The 23,087-nt window shown below is 46.3% G+C and overlaps 1 protein-coding gene across 1 annotated transcript in view; it reads left to right on the top strand.

Annotated features, from left to right (window-relative positions):
- The window catches only part of LOC137628969 (E3 ubiquitin-protein ligase BRE1A-like), a 248,520-nt gene that overhangs the window by 167,548 nt on the left and 57,885 nt on the right, over window positions 1-23,087 (top strand). Inside the window, exon 5 of the mRNA XM_068360222.1 lies at window positions 9,682-9,856. Coding sequence (XP_068216323.1) covers window positions 9,682-9,856 — 175 coding nt within the window. The remainder of the gene's footprint in view (window positions 1-9,681; window positions 9,857-23,087) is intronic.

The raw sequence follows: 23,087 nt of genomic DNA, 5'->3' as shown, positions 1-23,087 counted from the left end.
GGGCTGATGTCCACCATGTTGGAGAAGTTCGGACAAGCGGTAAGACCACAGGTCTTCATGTGCACGTTGGACCTAATGGACGCATACTTCCAGGTCCCAAACCATCCATCTTCAAGGAAGTGTCAGAGATTAAGTCTAGACAACAAGAAATACCAGTTAAGGGCACTGCTTCGGTCTTTCCACAACACCCATCTTGGGCTCACAGGATCGGCATCCGTCTCCTCCGTTATCTGGACGACTGATTGATCCTAGCAGACTCGGTGGCAACCTTTCCTCAGCACCGAAACTTCTGAAGTATTACCAAGATCTCGTGATCATGGTAAACCTTGGGAAGTCTTCCCTACTTCCCTCTCAAAAGACTGGTATATCTTGTAATGATTCTAGACACCAATCTCCACAAAACCTTCCTATCTAAGACAGGATGACGAGGCTTAGAAAGGTCGCAAGACCCTTTCTCAAGATGAGAAGAACACCCAGCCCAGAAGTGGCAATGTATCTTCGTACACCTATCATCCCTGGCCAGTCTAGTTTCCAACGGCCACCTGAGGATTCGATCTCTCCAGTGGTGGCTTGAGTCTGATTGGAATCAGGCCTTTGATTCCCCAGACATTCTGATCCTCATAGCACCAGAGGAGTGGACGAACCTCAAGGGATGGTTTGCAAGCAAGAATATACTGAGGGATGTAAATCTACTCATGCTTCCCCCCGAACTTGATGCTGTACTTAGACACATAAAAAAAAGGGAGGGGGGACAATCTTGCTGCACTACACAACCTCAGGCTTATGGCCAGAGTGAAAACTACCTTCACTTAAATCTCTTAAGTGATGAAGGCTAACTTTCCGGTCCTTTAACAATCCCATCAGTTCCTGAGGGTCCACACAGTGGTATGATGTGACAATACACTGAATAAGGGTTTGTGTGAAAAAATAATTGTTTGTATATCAGGAAAAATACCTATTTTTGGGCTCAAGCCATGTCGTCCTGATGGAAGGTTCCTATAAGTAGCTTTCTAAGGGATATTTGCTACAGTGATATTCCCATAGAATTTACCTTTAGGTCTCCAGAAACTCCTGGCACGAATATCCTGAAAATTTTTCTTAAAGATATCGCATAAATCAGAGGACGTATATCTTGATACGACACATAGTGATCTTCACCCCGATTAACGTTTCCGCTTCGAGGGGGAAAGTGGCAAAAATAGAAGGGGAGCCATTATCAAGGTACCCTTCCACCCGTACTACTATTGAGTATCTAGATGGTGCTCCATTCCTATTGTTGTAGCGGTTTCGCACGGTGGTTTTCCCTGTTGCTCTATCGTTTACGCTCTTTTTTGAGGATTATCATGCAATCACTAGCCTCTTCTACCTCTGGAAAGTTGAGTATTTGATCTTCACAGTGTATAATTTTTAGCTCCTGCCTCACAGTGAAATTAGAGTAATTTTAAGAGTTGGAGCTTCGCCTTCACCGGAGGCGCCATGGGCGCTGTCGTTCATAACGCATGTGTTATTTAGTTAGCTGAACGACTTTCCCGGCTATAATAGCATGAACATTTACGAAGCTATTCAGTTAAATATTTACTAGGAAGTTATATAATATGTCGATTGTATTCTTTAGAGTTTCGGCGATTTAGGTAACAAAATCTTGCCTTCGCTAGGCTTCCTAGCCTAAGCGCTTTAGTTTACCTTCATGCATGATATTGAACAACATTCCTAGTTGTAATAGCATTAAAATATGAAGCTATTTAGGCATTTTATACTTGTAAAGATATATTGATTGTATATATTCCTCTTCCTCATCGATCGTATACGTTAAGAGTTTCGGCGATTTAGGTAACCGAATCTCGCCCAGCACTAGGCTACTAGCCTAGGCGCTTTAGTATACTTTCATACATGTTCCCTGTTTACCCTCGTGTATCGTTTTATCAATTCTTGCGGAGATAGATATCTCCTAGAATTATTATATAAATCAATACTCGTCTCCTGTGGAGATTTAAGGGTAATCCCTCCTTCCCTCTGAGTGCCGCCATAGGCTACAACCCTATCTTGGTCTTGCCATAGAGTAGTCACTCCGGCTTGACTAGGCTAGTGTTTTCTGTCTCTTACCCTTGCTGGCGGACGCCGGCTTTGGGTTGTCGACAGAACCTCAGAGTATTCAGTCTTTTGTCGGTGGCCGAGCAGCAGGGTGAGTAGTCACTCCCCTGCCGGCTTTCAGCTGCCGGCATAGAAGGTTATGCCTCCCTAGGCCGCACTTCAAGTGGTTGTATGATGCCGCCACCTTCTCCCCTGCGGTCTAGAAGACTAGTCCTACATTGGCAGACCCTAGGCTGAAGAATAGACATTCTTCTGCTGCCTAGGATTGGCGCCGACACTGAAACGATGTTTCCTTTCTGTTAAGAGACAGCGGCAATCTTGCCGTCTCCTCTTAACACCATTTTGGCAGACCATAGGCTGAAGAATAGATTTTCTTCTGCCACCTAGGATGGCGCAGATATCGAAACAGTTTCTTCCTTGTGTGGTAGGGGCGGCAAGGTTGCTGCCCTCTTCCACACTGTATACAGGACCCTTTTCCCTCCCCACTCTGTCCTTTAGGCCTAGCCATCGCAACCCTGTGGCCGTCGTCCTACAATCTCACCGCTTGCCTGTAGGTTGTGGCGCCGGCCGGGCTCCTACATAAGCAGTTGTTTAGTTGCTCAGTCTTCTCTTCTGGACGCAAGGCCCTGGGAAGACTGTGCCGGCTATGGCGGCTGCCGGTGGGAGACCCCTGTTACGTAGAGTGCTCTTCAGTCCTCTCTTGGACTGCCATCCACATACCTGGGACCGGCAGTGACCGGCAACGGTTTTGTGGTTGGATGGAAGCCTGAATGATACATTGTCCCCTTCCATTTGAATCCTCATTCTGGAGGAAGGCAGTAAGATTATTTACTTACATCCTTAATAATTGTTGACATCATTGTTAAGGTAACCCTTCACTCCATGCTTTCTCTCTCTGTGTCAGCTAGTGCCGCCAGGCTTCGCCGGCTGGGCCGGTGCCGCCAGGTACTACCCCAGCCGGCGTCCACCGGGTGCTAGCTTAGCCGGCATGAAACTACAGTATATGAGTATACAGTAGCCAGTATATTTGTAGTATAGATCATACTGACGATAGAAAACTGTAGTATATATTATACAGTAGTTATTTTCCAACATATCCTGTGTACTCTTGCACAGTCTATTGTTGAGACCAGTTATATATTGAAGGAAAAGATTTCTTTCAACAGACTGATAGATGATTAGTTGCCATTTACCCCACATTATTAAAACCTTGGGAAAGGTCAGTGTTAAGTTACACTTATCTACTCCTAAGGGTTAGAACCCTTCCCTTGGGTTTCCTGAATAGGAAAACTCTAGGCTTTAATTTTAGGGGAGGTCACAGCAATTGGCTGGACAGGAAATACAAGTATGTCTCTTTCCAAGTTCCTTTCTAGCTTGTCTATCCTAAGCTATAATAATAGTATTTTATACAATTTTTTATCATTCGAGATAAACTAATTCATACTCATTTATTTTTCCTCTCTTTACAGGAGGACCAACCGAAGTGCCAAGTAGTCTGCAATGTCAGGAGCAAAGACTTCTGTAGCCATGTAGAGTGCAGAGCTCATGCCTCCTGCACCACTTCAAGGGACCTCTGCAGTACTGGGACCCCCAGGATTGCAAGATTTGCAAGGCCTTGGTTACCAAGGCTTTTGATGACCCCAAGTCAGCGGAGTCAAGGCATGCAGGACGAGATAAGCTGCGAAGATGGGTTTGTGGCTTTCAGAAGAACGCCACGGGTCCATACCTTCCTACTGAACGGATGCGTGCCTTGCTGTTCCCAAAAGCGGGTATGGAAGCTGTCATACCCCAGCCACGACCTGAGATCCCTTGCGTCCAGATTTCCGTAGATACGGACGTCACTGACGCAATGCAAGGCATGGACATCCACCAAGAGGAGAGGATGTCTGAGGTGTCTTCGGACACCGAGAAGGACCTTCTAGCGGAAGGTCTCGAGAAGGAGTCCACCTTGACTCCTGAATAAGATGACGAAGTTGAATCGGAGTCCCTTCCGTCAGTTTCGGCTCGAGAGCCATTACCTTCAACATCTTCTGCTCCTCCATCAGAGGATGTGAGACTGGCACTGGCCAATTTCACGGCGTTAATGGAGAGTCTTCGCAAACAAGGTGAAGAAAGGGAGGCGAAATTGGAGAGATGTATTGCCCAACTCGCATCCCGTGGGCCTCACAAGAGGCTCAGGGTTCAAGATCTCCCAACTTGCTCTGATGTTAATCCCTGGAGGTATGCAGAATACATGCCTATTACCAATGGCAAGATCTTTATCTCAGAGAAGTTGGGAACTGTTCCTATCGAAGATGTTGACTTCTGGCTCAGTTTTCAAGCTTACCCAGACTGCTTCGTCCGTCTGAAGCTGGAACCAGCATCGAAGGATGAGACGGAACCTAAGGAGGTCATAGTATTTGACCACTATAAGGCTCAGGCTCTTTTGTCATGTAGCCTGAAGCAGAAGGGCTACACTAACTCTAAAAGTGTTAGCCCTTAGCAAGAAGCATCCCACCTTTCTTGCTCCGGCTTCGATAGCTTTTCCTTTTACAGCAAAGGCTTATAAAGCTGTAATGAAGGCGATAGAGGCAGGCAAACCTTGCCCTACACTCGACGAGTGTAGACCATTATCTCTAGCCCTGCCCAAGGAAGATAAGGACTGGAAAGAAGTCCACCTTACCTTCTCAGTTGGGAAGTTGGAGGTAGATATCGCTGGACGTCAGTTCAGCGAAAATCTCCCTAAGCTGTCTGACTTTCTCTTGCGTAAAGAGCAGGAGACAAAAGAAAGACTAGCTGCATCTATATCTTTGCTGAACTGTCTAGAGATGAAAGCAGGCATTAACAAGACCCCGGATATGAACATGGTCATGGCCAAAAAGCATTTGGCTACCTTGGTCAAGGACCTGTATAGCTTTATCAAAGCCAGGAGAGCATGTAGGGAGTTCGTGTTTGCTTCAGCAACAGTGAAGCACGAACCCAGGAAGCTGATAGCTTCCAGTATCTGGGGTAAGAACCTCTTTCTGAGTGAAGCGGTCAAGGAAGTTGTAGACAAAGCTGCCATGGAGAATAGAAACCTTCTCCAGAAGTGGGGCATGTCAGCGAAGGGGAAGTCTTCTCCGGATGAGGGTCCCCAACCTAAGAAGACAAAAAGACCTAGGTTACCCTCTCGCCCTGTCAGACAACAACAAAAACAACATTCCACAGTTGCCATGACCACGGTGCCCCAGATGGTGGCTCAACCCCCAACAACCTACCAGATGGTACTTCAGCAGCTGATTGCCCAGTCACCAGCATTCAACCCTGGGTTCGAGAGGCAGACTACTACCTTTCATCCCAAGGGTAGAGGGCCTAAACGGGGCTCCTCTAGATACCCCCCAAGAGGTAAAGGTGGGAAGGGAGGACGCGGTCAAGGAGGTAAATCCTCCGGAAATAAGAAGCAGTGAGTTGCTTCAGGTAGGAGGGAGACTCCAACAATTTCAGGATCGTTGGACCTTCGATCCTTGCGCCCACAGCCTAATCAAGAACGGACTTGGATGGAGCTGGAGGACAGCTCCACCATCATTTCCTCAATTCTTCCAACACTCCACCTCCGTACTGGAAGAATATACCCTACTGTAACAGTGTTTTGCAAGAACGTACCGGTACGTCCTTTGGGGGTGAAAGGGTTAAGCGACGTGTGCTTTGGATTGCATTCTTTAGTAGCAGATCTTTTGTGAAGGAACGTAGTTCTTCCGTTGGTAGTTGGTAAAAGCTGTTCGGTGGAGGAGGTCCCTGTATCCAGCTCCACCCTAGGCCTTTTGAGATGATGCTGGAAGCCCAATCGCTGAACTTCCAATGGTCCCGAAATTTGTACAATCTCCCTCCTACCGGCAGTTTCTCAATGGTTGGAGGATGATTTGCCTCCTCTGCTTCCGCGGGAAGACTTGCCTCGGTGGTAACCCCTTCCGCCACCTCGGGCACGAAAGGCACCCCTGGAACCCCTGTGACGCTGGTAGCCACGAAAAGAGCCCTGAGACTCATAAGTGGGGTTAAAGGCGGGGGAGAAGGAAGTCGAGGCGATCTGAGACTGAGGGACCAGGACTGAGACCGGTTGAACCACTTGCAGAGGTTGTCTGAATTGGGAAGATTGGAAGGGCCTCAATCTCTTTCTACCTCGAATTGGGGTACTAGTAGGCTCATATTTCCTCTTTGAAACCAGGCCCCACCTAACCTTGAGGTTTTGGTTGGCTCTAGCTGCCTCGCTAAGGACCGAGTTAACTAAATCCTCTGGGAAAAGATCCGGGCCCTAGACTGGAGTTTTGATGAGCCTATTAGGTTCGTGCCTAATCGTGGCTTCGGATAGGACGTGTCGTCGACAATGGGTCCTGGCGTTTGCAAAATCATAGGCGTCAGCCATAAAGTTTTGCAAAAGCGACTTAGTGAGGACCTTAAGGAGGTCCTCCTCGTTGTAAGTGGCGACGTTCAATTCAGAAAGGGCAACTGAATTAAGGGATCTGCTGAATCTACACCTCGACTCATATTCCAATTTAATGAAAGACTCCGGGAGTTTGGGAAGCCGTTCGCTGAACTGCGTCGAGGCACAGTCCGGGCTCAACTTACCTACCGAGAAGATAGCTGGGGCGTTCCGCCAACATTCATTGTCTCCCGGAAAGAGAAGGGAGGTTAAGTCAGTCTCCCTGAGTTGAGGTAAAGGCTTCTCTTCCTTGATAGCCTGAAAGACTGTCTCTATGATCTTGGTCGCATATGGGGTAGGGGTCTGGTCGTCGGCCACAAACATAGCATAGGAACTTTGGTAGGCCGTAATCATTGTGTTCAAGCAGTCCCACTCATTGAACACGCGGACCAAGACAGACTGTGCCTGTTCTTTAGGAAAAATAACAGTTTCCTTTGGGACCTTATCCAATCGAACCAGAGCCTCTTCCGTGAAGCGAATGTAGCCAGGGAAGGGGAATTCAAGACCCGGCGGGTAGAATTCATAATCCGCAAGAGGTCGGGTACCGAAACCTTCGATTGACAACATACCCTCCGAGAAGGCGGCATGCAATGCTAACCTCCAAGGGTTATTTATATTGAAAGGAGGAAGCTTTGAGGCGTCGGGGATGGGGTATTGCTGTTGTGGCGGTGGCAGACCCGAGCGCATGAGTCCCGGAACTAGGCTCTCCATAGAAGCTATTCTCTCTTGTGATTGCTGCATATGAGACAATAACATCGACTCAAAACGAGTAAACATCTCGGAAAAATCCACCGGGTTAAATGATTCCGCCGGGGGGGAACAGGTGTCGGAACAGAGGCTACTCCGTGAGAGGTTGAGGGCACAGCAATTGGGTCTTGAGAGACTCTGGTGGAGGAAGATTTAGCCTTCGAAGCTGATGATTTCGAAGACTTGTGGGTCTTATATAAAGGCTTACGATGAGCCTTCACCTTGGGGATAACAGGCCGGGGGTTGTCCCCGGAAAACCTCGAAAAGAAGAGTGTTCTGAAGTAGAAGAGAAAGCCGGGCTAGGGAGAGGAATCTTAGCCCGGGAACCACCTGACTCACCTACATCCCTACCTGCGTCGGGATCATCCAGAGCCATGGGTTCCACATCGAGGTTGAGGGTAGCGACGTCCTCAGTTAGGTTGCCGCCTGTCTCTTCTTGGTCCGGGGCCAGAAAAAGGGATTCGATCCTCTCGATGATAGGATCCGCCAACTCTTTGGGGACCGCAGCTGAAGTTTTAGCATGGGGGTAGAGACGGGAACACCATTCCTCAGGGAGGATATAAGGCTATTTGGCCTTCACATTGCGGACTAACCCGCCAATCCAGATCTTGAGGGTAGCCTGAGCTGTATCTTCTTCAAGTTGGGAGCTCTGAAAGAGAACAGACTATTAGCGAGGGATATTTGTGCCAAAGAAAAGTGGAGAAGTCCAAGGACTTCGTAGACACGAAGTGAAAGGCATGCGGGAAGTCCAGAGGACTGTGGCCTTAAAAATAATAATCGTAGTTAATGTAAACCATCGAAATTAATCGTAATTCCCTACAAGTCTGTATTAATGAAAATGCACTCACTGAGTCAGATGTTAGAGTGGAGGTCATTGTGTAGCAGACTACACAATTGTCCGGATGCCAAACAGCTAAGTCATCCAGTTGGCTTGCGAACGACAGTTTTTACCTTAGAAATGATGTAAAAGGAGCATTTCACTGGGCGGCACGGGTCGGAGCCCAGAAATATATGTTTTTATGATTGTACGTGAAGATTGGTCGACAATCCTCCGCAATCTTTGATCTAGTCAGGTGGTCATTTTGTTCCTAGAGAGTGCCCGGAACAAGGGTATTAGGTGAGGTCCTGTCATGTTATAGGTTATTGAACCGTTTGACAGCTCCTAGAGATCATCAACCCCCTGGGTGGACCGCTGGATCTTCTAAGGATAGCAGACAAAATGAGGCAGAGCATTGCTGTCAGCTTCCTTATCAGGTGAGAACCTCTTAAGTGGTTTGTGTAATGCTTAAGTGAATTTCCAATTATGTAGCTGTCTCTGACCCACCTCCAAGGGTGTCAATCAGCCATTCTTATATAACCAGCGGGTAAGTTTTATATTTAAGAATGTTATTTTCATAATAAAATAAATTTTTGAATATACTTACCCACTGGTTTTATAAGTTAAAAACCCACCCTCCTCCCCTCTAGAGACCATGGGGCATGGAAAATCTGAAGAGGTTGGGTATAGTTCTACCTGTTGTACCGTGAGGGCACTAGTGTACACCTGGCATATCTGTGATAGCCGCGCGAGATTTTGAATTTCCTACCGAGGCGTCAGGGACTTAGCCATTCTTATATAACCAGCGGGTAAGTATATTCAAAAATTTATTTTATTATGAAAATAACATTTTAAGAAAATTTACAACATTAAATTATATATTTCATATATAAACTATAAAAATTTAAAACAATGTTTTGATTTTGGAGTGTCCTCATATAAGAGCTGCTAACTATAGCTAAAGAGTCTCTTCTACCCTTACCAAGAGAAAAGTAGCCACTGAACAATTACATTACAGTAGTTAACCCCCTGAGTGAAGAATTGTTTGGTAATCTCAGTGTTGTCAGGTGTACAGGGCAGAGGAGAATGTTTAAAGAATAGACTAGACCATTCAGTGTATGTGCAGGCAAAGAAAAATGAGTCATAACGAGAGAGAGGGATCCAATGTAGTAATGTCTGGCCGGTGAAAGGATCCAATAACTCACTAGCAGTAGTATCTCAACGGGTGGCTTGTGCTGTGGGCAACCTATACCTATACTGTACTAGACTAAAGGGCTTGCTAGATATAAAATGAGTTTCTTATTTTAGGTCTATTATGGCTTATCAATTTACGTCACTGACTTGTCTTCATCAAAGTATGAGAATCAGCAATTAAAAATAAGGCCATATTTATCAGTGTGGGGTTTACACATTTATTCCACCAATATTCTTCTATACTTAATCTAATATTTTCTTTAAAGAATCAGATATGCCATGCAGTTTTTGATTGAACTATTATTTTAGCAAGGGGAATTTGGATTTTGTAATCAACTGGCCAAGTAATTGATAGCATTTACTCTGGGTACCCAATTTACTGGTTTTTATTCATTAGAGAGAACGACTGCAAAAGCTAGAAAAATCTCGTCTCCCAGAAGACTTGTTAGCTGCTGTAGCAAAAGAGGAAAAGAAACCTAAGAAATTGGATACTGTTGCCCCAAAACCAAAATTAACAACATTCGATGAAGATATGTTTGATGACCAAACATACATTGATGCTGCTGATGAAGGTAAGAGGAATTGTTGATATTTTAAAATAATCTATTCCACACATTCATGATTGTTGTTAATTGTAAATTTTATTAGCAATTTAGTATTTGTAGTTTAGCATCAGAAAAAAATTCCTTTGAAACGTTGACTACAGTATATGTATACTGTAATATACTGTATGCCTTTTTTGGTTAAATAAAAAAGTACTTTACTCTTAAGAAATTCAGAAAGACAATTTTATTGTGAAATTGGTGATGCAGGTCTATGAAAAGTGAATTCTAGTTTAGTATTAGGTACTGTACTTGATTTAGAAAATGGTTTAATATGTATGAAAATTCTTTAGCCATACTCAAGTGAATTTGTTCTCACAGCATGATTTGTGAAATGCTGTATAATAGAAAACTTCATATATTAAGTATTGTATTAACATAGAAAATAAAATAGACAGTACTGTGTTAATTCACATATATAGATTATTTTTTTCTATACTAACAAACCTTCCGCTATTTATTGGATATAACTTCTAGCGGTCGCTGGAAAGCAGCCAATAGATTTTAAGTGCGAGGTGGTAACCCTACCTAACCACTACAGTGGATAGGTGGAGGGGTTGTGGCTTGGGGTTACCCAGCCACCTATATCCTATATCCTCTCTCTCCCTTCAATGCTTAGCCACTTACCACTATTGCTTTACATGTACGCTCATTCTTTTCTTTACAGATATGACTTGTTTCTACATGATGCTCCATTACAGGGTAATGTGGCGGTTTCAGATGTTGATGTTCGTTCTGCGAGTTATCGGAGGGTTCCTCTGCTCTGACAACTCTTCTTGGGGGTTTCCTTTCCCGTTTGCGAGCTGGGTTTATTCTTCCCCCTTGGAGAGGAGGAACTTTTAATCCTTTTTTTTATTTTTTCCTCATCGCTTTATGACGAAATTAGGTGTGAAGTCGGTGACTATGGCTGTGGCTGACGTCTTAGCAGTTGACTAGGTCTACTCCTGTTCGCTCTTCCTTCGACTTCTGCTGATGACGAGTCTTCTCGCCTTCTGCCAATCTCGTCATCCCCCAACGTTACGCAATTTTTCTCTTTCTCCTTACAGAAAACGTTTCAGTGCGTATACAACTTCCGCCTGTTGAGGATTGCCAGATCAAGCATGATCTTCAACCAACGGCTGTTTGACAATCGCCGAATCGACGGATCTTCCTTTTCCATAACGATCGCAGGTGCAAGACTCATAACCTTGTCTTCCTGTTCAATCAGGATGTCGTTTGCGACAATCCAAGGATGAGTTCAGAATTTATTCTGTTCAACGATCGTAGGTGCGAGACTCATCGCCTCATCTTCCTGGTCGGTTAGGTTGTCATTCGCAACAATCAGATGTCAGACACCCATCACTAGATCGTAGGTTATCATGATCTTGATGTTCTTGGAGAAGAACGCCTGTTAGGTTTCTCCTCCAGGGGATTACTCCGGCAGGATTTCCGTTAGGAAAAAATCCCTTCGGAGACAACTCAGAATTAAACCTTGGTTTTTTTTCTCTAGCAACACTTTATGTTAACCTTCCTTTGAGATAGAAGTCGTTGTAAAGGAACAGAGTGCTGCTCGGAGGTTCGCCTCCAAGTGTAAGATTTCCCCTTCTGAGTGAGAGTCTTTACACAACTTTTGCACATGTTTGGGCTCACGCTCAAGATCGTGAGTTATACACTCGTGGTAGCGAGCTCACGAGCTAGACGCTTGTGATCGTGAACCAGACGCTCAAGTTAGCGCTCACGCTCGTCATCGCTAGCGAGACAGCGACCTTGATTGTCTTTCCTCAACAATTGAGAACACACGATCACGCTGATGATCTTGCTCACGCTCACGATCGTGCTCACGCTGATGAGCGCGATGCTCGCAATCGCTCACACTGACAAACGTGACGCTCACGATCACACTGACGACGTGACGCTCACGATCACACTGACGAGCGTGACGCTCACGATCACACTGACGTTCACAAGCGGGACGGTCTCAATCGCACTCTCGAGCTAGACGCTCACGTTCGCGCTCATACTCTCGAGCGAGAAGCTCACGTTCGCACTCATACTCTCGAGCGAGAAGCTCACGTTCGCACTCACGCTCTTAAATGAGACGCTCACGTTTGCGCACATACTCTCGAGCGAGAAGCTCATGTTCGCACTTATGCTCTCAAGTGAGACGCTCACGTTCATCATGATCTTGAGTTAGACTCTTGGATGTGAGCGAGGCTTGTGACCGCGTTTTTGTCTCTAGTCGCTTCATCTTTGAGGACTAGCTCATGATGGCAAGAGAGATGCACGCTCACGCTCACAAGCGCACTCATGCTCACGAGAGTACTCACGCTCACGAGTGTACTCACGCTCATGAGCGCACTCAAAGCTCACGAGAGTGAGTTTCACGGTCGCGAGCAGGACGCTTGTGACCATGATTATGACGTCAGTGTCTATACCTCTTGAGAATGTTCAAGTGATTGCGAGCTAGACACTCGCGGTCACGTTCACATTCAAGAGCATCGCGCTCGTGACCATGATTGGGAAACCAGTCTCTTCACCTCTTAAATATGCTCTTGAGATCTCCCGATAGCTCTCGAGCGTGAGTTACACGCTCTCGTAGCTGTGATCGAGGACGCTCATGATCGCGAGTACACACTCTCTTAGCCGGGATCGAGGACGCTCATGATCGCTATGCTCTCTTAGCCGGGATCGTGGACGCTCATGATCGCTACGCTCTCTTGCCAGGATCGAGGACGCTCATGCTCACGATCAAACTCACGATGTGAGCTACATACTCAAGCACAACGCTCGTGATGGCGATTGCGAGCGTCTTGTAGCCGTGATCGCGAGGTAGACACTCATGAGTTACACGCTCATAAGCCAGACACTCATGAGTTACACGCTCTTGAGCCAGACACTTGTTATCACGGGTCACGAAGCTCGTGGTCACGCTCTCAATCATGAGATACACTCTCACTGTCAAGAGCAAGACTCTTGTGATCATGATCGTGAGCGTTTTGTGTTAAGATCATGAGCCACACTCTTGTGATCGCGAGCAAGATGATCACGATCGCGAGTTGGACGCTCACGATCATGAGCTACAAGCCTGTATACCAGGCTAGACACACTTGATCAAGAGCTAAAAGCTCATATCGAGAGGCTTAAGCTCACAATCATGAACTAGATGCTCACGCTCACAAGCGAACCGCTCGTGCTTTCACTTTCGGGCTAGACGCTCTCAAGCGAGATGCTCTTGCTTTCGTGTGATACGCTCAGGCTCTCAAAAGAGACACTCACGCTCTCGAGTGTGTCTCATGCATGACGCTCGCGCTCTTATGCGAGACGCTCACACCCATGAGCAAGAAGCTCTCGTGCGAGGCGCTCATGCTTGAAGCAAGACGCTCTTGCTCTCGTGCAAGATGTTCATGCTCTTGTGCAAGATGTTCACGCTCTTGTGCGAGGCACCCACGCGGGAGACGTTCATAATCACGAACGGGCCTCTCACTAGCTCACACGAGGCATTCCAAGACCTAGAATGACGCTATCGGTATCATGAGCACAGTCTCGTGCAAAACGATCCTGATGAATACGATAGATCTTAGATTATCCAGATCCCGGACTTATCAGCTGCCAATTGCCATTTTTCAATGGGTAGACTGTCACGGTTGCTTATGAATAGCACCGTTCGCTGTTTATGTTCAACAGCAAGTCATTCGTTATCCTACACGACGGTAGCGCGTCATTTTTGCCTGCTGGCCATAGTGCAGCCGGACGTTCACTTGTCAGAGTCTAGTGATCACTAAGCCTGCCACATTCTAGGCTTCTAGTTCGCCTGCAACCTCCGGAGAGGGTGCTGCTCAAGAGAGCACTCTCTCCTAGACGGCATAAATCGTGTCTCATCACTCTTGGGCTTACACTACTTAGTTATACCCTGCAGAGTTGATGGAATTACGTTTTTTTTTTCTTCTGGGAACCTAATACCCCCTTCATTAGGCGACGGGGATATTTCGCTAGCGCAAGGCTCATTCCCCCCCCCCCCCCCCCACTCTTTGGTCTCTTCTTTGTGTATCACAAACATGGCTTCTTGGGTTCCCAAAACTATCTTGCCGTCGGTGGAATCAGAGGGATCTGCTTCAAGGTGGCCAGGTTTATACATTGAATCAGGCTCACTTACGGGAATTCCACTCCCTTGAACATACATGTTTTTCATACTACAGGAAGGTATGCGAACAAATTGCCTCAGGAACCAGTGGCTGCTTCAGTCGGTACCGTCTCCCCTGTTGTCCTGTTTGTGATGGGGCTGCTCACAAGCCGATTTTGCTTGAATAGGAACTACGCTAGTCAGATAGTCTCTTGAAGCAAATTGGATTTCAGAGGTAATAGGGGAGGCAGATTCTTTGAATCTGTTTCTCCCCCCCTAGGGGGTGAGACAACCTCATGAGGTTACCGCCATTCTCTCTCTCTTAGAGAAAGAATTCAGTGCTGTCTAATCGACAGCCATAGCAATTTACTTGCTAAGATTCAAGTCAGCCCTAGATAGGTGACTGACAAGAATAACAGAGAATATTGAAAATATGTGTTCTCTCCACCTCCGTTGGCTCTTAAGCCCACTGACCTTAGTGGAAACACATTCAACCTCCATCTGCTTTCTTTCCGGGGAAACATGTGTCCACACTTCATGGATCTCAGACTTATTCATGAAGTCAGATGATGACTTTCTCCCTTAACCAGAACTCCCCCTTAGACCGGACTGGTTGGGAATATATTCCTTTGTCATAAAAAAACCTCTCCACGAGCTCGAAATATTCGGCTCAGCTCTTAGCATCAAGGAGAAAAAGTCCAGAATTTAGCCACAAGGATCTTGTATCTTACATTTCCTATAGGAAATGGTAAGCAGTCTCCAACCCTCTTCCTCGATTGGAAAATCCAATTTCATAGCAAGAAGGGGGACACCGGGCTTTGTTGGTTAGAAGTTTCTATTTTAGTCTCTCCTCGTGAGACGAGCTTAATCTTCAAACCTTGTCATGCAAGGGAAGGTTTTACTATCAACCAGTTAGCCTCCTATATAGGATCGGCCCTCGTCTTGAAGACCTCGGCCTACTAGCTGATTGTAAGTCTCTCCTCCTGCGAGACATCTCCTTCCGTTTACCTCGATTTATAATTCGAGTAATCGAAGGAATGACACAAAGGTCATATCCTATATGGATATCAGTAGACTGTCATTACCCTGTAGAAACTTCCACAGGTCTAACAAGACCGCATCAATCTCCATCGAGTGACTTCTGAAGAACTGGCCGGGTTCCAGGTCCTTCGGTGCTAGGGATTTTCCTTTCCTTGGTCCTCAACAAGACCTGCACAAATAACGGGCCTAGTTGAAAGACTGGATGACGAGAATCTCTCCCAAGGAGTAGATCTCCTCGTCTTTCTAGATTTAGTGCGTCCTATATAGGCATAAAAAAAAGGGGGGGATTATGAATGATACCGTCTCTCTATCCCCTAGTAGACACCATATTCCTTCGTAGGTTTCCTGTCCAATGGAGAACTTTTCCTGCTCCTACGTGGTCTCCCCTTTGGGGTATCCTGTCCACGAGTTTGGATTTTATAGAATCCAACCCCTATGCAGGAGTATTCCTCCTACAGCCTCTGTTTTAAGAGGTCTTCCATCAAGAAGCAGAATGAATATCAATGCCAACCTTTGATCTTTAACAGAAGAAGGACTGCTGTCTCCTGTTAGATTCCTTTTTGCGAGCAATTTTCTCTGAGAAAGTAATAGATGGCTTCTCCTCACTTCCGGGCAGACTTATAGTCAGACTCGTCTTATTAAGGAACTCTACTAGAGCTAGGTCTAGCCCCGTCGACAAGACTCGTCTTGCCGAAAAGATAGGTCACATGCAGTTGTACAGTACGTCTACGACTACGGAGATTCCATTACAGACTTCCTCTTCAACTAGATACTCCGTGGGGAGAGTCGAGTTAAGTATTTCTTTCCTGTTCTCAAGAATGCTACTTTTGTCATGCACTCATAAATAACCAACTAAGGAAATCATACTCTGGCTTAGGCAATGGAGGACGTTTGCTTGTCTATCGAGCTTCTCTAATCGTCGAGCTAATTACCCATAGGGAGTAATATAGCCATCTACGAGACGGGTAGCTCTAAGCCATAGATATTCCGCTGATCCGGAAGACAGGTCTTTCCCAGTGTGACACTTGACTATAAAAGAGATGTACCCTATAGATCTCCCTCAACGTCTTTCACATACGGCGAGAAACCAAGTAACATCCTATTTTGTTCCGGGCAGCTTGAACCTCAAGTTCAAGCCCTCCACCTGGGAACCTGCCGCTTGGTAATCAAGGCTGTAACACAGGTAATTACTTGAGGACATACTTCGAGGAATGTGGTTACCTAGCCCCAAGGGTATAGCACACTGGGTTAGACACTTGTCATTGTTTTTTTTTGCTTTTTCACTCCAGTGATTATTTTTAGGCTATAACTCAGGAAAACCCCGAGGAAGGTCAAAGGAGGTTGTAAGGATCTTGTCCGTTACAGGGACCCTGGTCCTATACCAGTCACAGAATCCCTCTTCTCCTCCTCATAGAGATGACCCAGAGCTCTATACGTTTTAGGGCGAATCCGTCTATAACGTTTTCAAGCACAAACTGTGCCATTGGTGGGGTGAAAATGTGCCTGTTCTTCACATCACTCTACCTACAAAACAGGATCCACAGAAGACCTGATACATTTCTCTATCACTTCTGTGGTCCATAGTGCTCTCGAGCAGCTCCTTTGTGACACAAACCGTGTCATTGGTAGTGTGGATATGTGTGTAATCTTCACCTCTCCCTACCCATAAGACATGACCCACAGAAGACCTGATACATTTTCTCTATCACTACTGTGGTGGTGACACAATAAGTGGTTTAATAATACCTCGGGCTCCTCGTTTGTCAAGTACCAGAAAGTTGAAGGTATTGGCTACCCGGGATAGGACTGGGATGAATGAAAGTATGCCTGGCTCTTTTGCTTTCATCATCTTTCCCTCCTTTGAGAAACAGCACTATTGGTACCTTTGTACCTTTGCAAAGCTGTCTTCAGCCTCTGCAGGTAATAACCTCTTCCCTTCTGTAACCAAATATGTTTGCATATACTCGTACATGTCCCCATCCCCTCCTGCGAGGTAGCCTTTGAGAAACATATTTTTATTGGTAAGGCTCCTATTTTAACTAGGAGCATATTCTTACCTAGACTTTCTTACAACTACATTTTTCTGCTCGGCCATGTCGTCCTGATGGAAGGTTCCTTTAGGTAGCTTTCTAAGGGATATTTGCTATAGTGATACTCCCAGAGAATTAACCATAGGTCTCCAGAATTCTAACTCCTGGCGCGAGTATCCTTAATATATCTTTAAGGATATCGCATAATATCAGGGGACGTATTTTTTGATACGACACATAGCACTCTTCACCCCGAATAGATTTAACTCTTTGAGGGGGAAGAGATGGACCTCCTCTCCGTACTACTACGGCCATCATTCCTTTAATCTGTAGCATTTAAGCTAAGTGCGCTCCCATGCTTCTGCCGGTGTTTGTTACTGACTTTGGAATATTATCATGCAATCTCCAGCATCTTCAGCCTCGGGAAAGTTGAGTATCTAATCTTTCCTGTGTATAATCTTAAGGCTCCCTTCTCACAGTTAAATTCGTATAATTTAAGTGTGTTTGGTTGAGCGTAGCCGACACCGGGGGCGGCCATTTTGAGACCGCTGTCGTACGTCATAAATGCATTTTATTTAGTCAGTAGTGCGACACTCCCGGTATCTAGCTATAAAAGAAAACTTTTTAGCTAGTTAGGCAAATTATACTAGTGAAGATTTTGCATACATTATAATTATTCCTCTTCCGATATGTAACGTTACTTTCATATACGACAGGGACCCCAGTGGTATCAACCTTGGCCGCGGTCCCCACCAGAGTAAGGCTAGCCTAACTCGTTATGTATACGTTAGTAAAGTAATTCCCATTGTTTAACCTCATTGTATCGTTCCCTATTAATTCGGATGGGGATATATATTCCCTAGAATTTATGGATATGGTTTACTTTTCTCTTTTAGAGAAAAGAGGGTAAACCCTTCCTCCCTCCCTGAGCCGCCGCCATTACAAGGGGCAACCCCTATCTCTCGTCATCGCCGTCGAGTAGTAAACTCCGGCTTGACTTAGATAGTCTTACACCGTCTGCCTTATTTACCGCCAAGTATCCCAGCGTTGAAGTAAGACGGTAGCTCAGGGTGTACTGTCTTGCAGCCGACAATGTCGCCGACAGGGGAATCTTTGTTCCTCTGCCGCCCACGACGTCATCGGCACAGGAAGCCATGCTTCCTTAGTTTACAGCCAAAAGTAGGCGGCATACCTGCCGCTGCCTTTCTCCCCTGTAAACTATAAGACCCTTTTCCCTCCCCCCTCTGTCTTTTAGTGTCAGCCTAGCCGTCACAACATTCTTTTGCCGGTATTCGGACAGTCATCCTGGCTTGCCGGGTTGACTACGTTGCCGGCCGGGACTCTACCAGCGGCGGTTATGTTGCCACCTTGGCCATTTCCTCCTTATGTCTTTCCCTCACCCGAAGTGAATGCCCCGGGGGGAAAGACTGAGCCGGCCCTGACGGCTGCCGGTGGAAAATCCATTATACTGTTGAGAATTCTTCAGTCCTTTCTTGTCCTGCCATCCACAAACCTTGCAACCGGCAGTACAGCCGGCAGCAAAAGCTTCGGCTGGATGGAAGCTAGAATCAGATGCATTCCTCCCCTTCCATTAGAACTCTCATTCTGGCAAGGGGACAGTAGGCGGCAGTAACATGTTGAGGTTGAATTGAAATATTCCCTGAACACCCTGATGAATCCTTTGATTATCGGGACACTTATGAAACAGTATTAATATTCTACAGGTGGAGAAGTTAGTATAAATATTCACTAACTCCGGCTCTACATACGGGAGTTGTTCCACCCTGTATTTTCTCTTATAAGGAATTTAAATATTAATATTGACGGAGGTGTCAGCGATTGCATGGAAGAGGAAACACAGATATGTGTCTTTCCTATTTCCTTTCTACCTTACTACCCTAAGCTATTAAATATAATAGTAAGTATTACTATTAAAAGTATGCATTTATATCAACTATATAAACAACTGTATACTCATTTCACCCATTTTCCTTTACAGGAGTAGCCAATGGTGACGTTTGCAGTTGTGTTCTGCAACTAGAAGAGTAAGGACTTTTGTGGGCATATGAGGTGCAGGTCTCATGCCCCGTGCTGCATCGTATCTGGATCCCTGAGGTACTGGGACCTGAAGGGTTGCTCCAACTACTCGACCTTGCTGACCAACGGCTTTGGAGACGATATCCCGACACCACAGAGTCAGGGGATACAGCAAGGGAAACCCTTCGAAGGTGGGTAAGAGGGATCCAGAAGAACTCTCCAGGACCTTATCTACCTAACGAAACTATTAGGTGCTTTCTGTTCCCTAAGGCTCAATCCAGTGCGGTAGTGCCCTAGGAACAGGTCCAGCCTCCCTTCATTCAACTGAAAATGGACGCGGACATCAACAAGGCACTGGAAGGCATGGACATCCACCAAGAACGGATGTCGGAGGTGTCCACCGACACCGAACAGGACCTACTGCAAGAAGGCCCTGAAGAAGTAGTTCAACCACCCACGGAGGAAGAAGGATCTGTTTCGACGGTGACTGAGGACCCCCAGTTCACTGTGACGTCATATCAACCTATGCCGTCAACCTCTTCATCCCCAACTCCCCAACCGACTACACAGGTTGACAGGAGCGAGGCGCTACTAGAGTCGATCCAGCAGATGTTGGCAGTGTTCCGGAAGGAACAAGAAGAGATAAAGCAAGATCTCAAAGAGACAAAGAGAGAGGTAAAGGAAGGGAAATGCTCTGGCGCTTCCAGGGGCTCTTCTAAGCCCCTTAGAGTATCTGACTTCCCTCACTACTCAAAAATCCAACCCCTGGAGGTATACAGAGCACATGCCCATGATGAATGGGAAGCTTGACATCTCCGAGAAGTTGGGGGCCAAACAGGCCAAACCCCTTGAAGATCTTTAATTCTGGCCCAGCTTTTCAGCATACCCAGATTGCTAATTGAGACTGCGAGATGAACCTGCATCCTGTGGGGAGACAGTACCCAAGGAAGTCATTGTCTTTGAACATGACAAGGCACAAGCCATCCTAACCAAGACCCTGAAAGGAGCCAGATATACCAACTCCAAAGTCTCGGCATTGAGCAAGAGGCAACCAACCTTCATTGCTCCTTCCTCTAGAGCTTTCCCCTTTTCTGTGAAAGCCCTTGACTGTGTCATGAAAGCAGTCGAAGAGGGCAAAGCTTACCCAGTTCTAGAGGAATGTAAACCATTATCTCTAGCCATGCCTACCTGTGAGGAGAAGTGGAAAGAAGTACATCTAACCTTCTCCGTCTCGAAGTTGGATCCGGAGATAGCAGGCCAGCTGTTTAATGAGAACCTTCCAAAGTTGCTAGACCATCTTTTGAGAAGGGAACAGTAGACGAAAGAAAGACTTGTCGCTTCCTTGTCTCACCAGAACTGCCTGGAAATGTGTGCAGGTCTAACCAATGCCCCAGACATGTACATGGTCTTAGCCAAGTCCCACATGGGTACCCTTGTGGAGGACTTATAAGCCTTCATCAGGTCAAGGGAGACCTATAGAGAGCATGTGTTTGCCGTAGCAACAGTAAAACACGAACCTAGGAAACTGATCTCATCATGCATCTTGGGCAAAGACCTCTTCCCACAAGATGTGGTTCAAGAAGTCATTGCCAAAGCCGCCACGGAGAATAGGAACCTTCTCCAAAAGTGGGGCATGTCTTCTAAAAGGAAATCATCCTCAGACAGTGGTCCCCAGCCTAAGACCAAAAAGGCAAAGAGACCACGTAAACCTGCACAACTTCCGGCCGTGACCATGGCCACAGTGCCTCAAATGGTAACCCAGCCGCAAACCATCTTCCAGATGGTCTCTCAGCAGCTGGTGGCCCAGTCACCTGTTTTGAACCCAGGTTTCAAGAGGCACACGAACACCTTTCGGCCCTACAAAGGTAGAGGCCCAAAAAGAGGCTCCTCAAGAAACCCCTCAAGTGGTAGAGTAGGACGCGGTCACGGAAGCAAGTCCTCAGGAACCTCTAAGCAATGAGAGGTTCCAGGTAGGAGGCAGACTTTTTCACTTTCGGGATCGTTGGACCTTCGATCCGTGAGCCCACAGCCTAATCACGAATGGACTCATTTGGAAATGGAACAAAATTCCACTCCCTTTTCCAGAATTTTTCTAACACTCCACCCCTTTGTTGGAAGAATATACCTCAGAACTCTTGAACAAGAAGGTAATAAGGAAAGTGAAGTCCATCAGATTCCAGGGAAGGCTGTTCTGTGTTCCCAAGAAAGACTCGGACAAACTCAGAGTCATTCTAGACTTGTTTCCACTCAACAAGTTCATAGAGAACAACAAGTTCCAGATGCTTACCTAGCAACACATAAAGACCCTTCTACCAAAAGGGGCATACACAGTCTTAATAGACCTGGCAGATGCTTACTGGCACCTACCAATCAGTCGCCCCCTCTCCTCCTACCTAGAATTCAGGATACAGAAGACAAAATATGTCTTCACATCCATGCCCTTTGGGCTAAACATAGCCCCAAGGATATTCACAAAGCTAGCGGATACAATCGTCCAACAACTACGCTCCGAAGGAATTCAGGTAGTAGCATACCTGGATGATTGGCTGGTGTGGGCAGCATCAAAGAATACTTATCTGTAAGCGGCCGGAAAGGTGATCCAGTTCCTGGAGCACCTAGGCTTCAAGATCAACCGCAAGAAGTCTCACCTTTCTCCAGCTCAGAAGTTTCAATGGTTAGGAATCCATTGGAATTTACAGTCACACCATCTCTCCATTCCACTAAAGAAGAAGAGAGAGATAGCAGGATCTGTCAAGAGACTAATCCAACACAAGAGGATTTCAAGATGCCAACAGGAAAGAGTATTGGGTTCTCTCCAGTTCGCAGCAGTGACAGATCCGGTGCTAAAAGCATAGTTAAAGGATGCGTCAGGAGTCTGGAGAAGATACGCATCAAACGCTCGAAGAGATCAACGAATGTTGACACCGACCTAATTGCACACACTATTAAGGCCGTGGTCAACAGCCAAGAGCCTAGCACGGACAATTCCCTTGCAACCACCACAACCATCAGTGGCGATACGCACAGACGCCTCCCTGGAAGGATGGGGAGGCCATTTGCAAGAAAGGAAAGTGCAGGGGAATTGGTCGCACCAGTTCAAAACTTTTCACATCAACATCTTGGAGGCTATGGCAGTCCTCCTAACGTTGAAGAAACTATCACCTCGCAGAGCAGTCCTCCTAACGTTGAAGAAACTATCCCCTCGCAGAGCAGTCCACATCAGACTGGTCCTGGACAATGAGGTGATAGTAAAATGTCTAAATCGACAAGGCTCGAGATCACCTCACATCAATCACGTGATGCTAGCCATCTTCTACCTGGCAAGGAAGAAATGATGGCACTTATCAGCAGTTCCCCTTCAAGGGTTCCGCAATGTGACGGCGGACTCTCTATCCAGGCGAAAGCCGATAGAGACAGAATGGTCCCTAGATGAGACTCATTCTCCTTCATTTCGGGAAAAAGTCCCGGCACTGCCGATCGACCTCTTCGCAATGAGCTACAACAAGAAACCTCCTCGTTATGTAGCCCCTTATGAGGACCCTCAAGCAGAAGCGATAGACGCCATGTCTCTCGACTGGAACAGATGGAATCGGATCTACCTGTTCCCACCAACCAATCTCCTGCTAAAAGTCCTCGACAAGCTAAGATCCTTCAGAGGAACAGCTGCAGTGGTGGCCCCCAAATGGCCCAGAAGCAATTGGTTCCCTCTAGTTCTAGAATTGAAACTGAAGCTGTTTCCTCTGCCGAACCAACAACCTACATCTCATGATTTTCTCGCCCTAGCAGCGAAGAAAAGGTTTGGGATCTCAAAGGACAAAATTGACTTTATCGAAGAATACAAGTCAAGTTCAACTAGGAGACGATATGAATCGTCTTGGAAAAAGTGGGTTTCCTTTGTGAAAGCAAGGAAACCAACAGAAATATCAATAGACTTGTCTGTCTGTGTCTTTCTTCATCCACCTACACGAACAAGGCCTGGATTCCACCACAATAA

The sequence above is a fragment of the Palaemon carinicauda genome, chromosome 37 (assembly GCF_036898095.1).
Source record: "Palaemon carinicauda isolate YSFRI2023 chromosome 37, ASM3689809v2, whole genome shotgun sequence".
NCBI classification, from domain to species: Eukaryota; Metazoa; Arthropoda; class Malacostraca; order Decapoda; family Palaemonidae; genus Palaemon; species Palaemon carinicauda.
The sequence above is the reverse complement of the archived record's forward strand: the minus strand, read 5'-3'. Positions and strand labels throughout refer to the sequence as shown.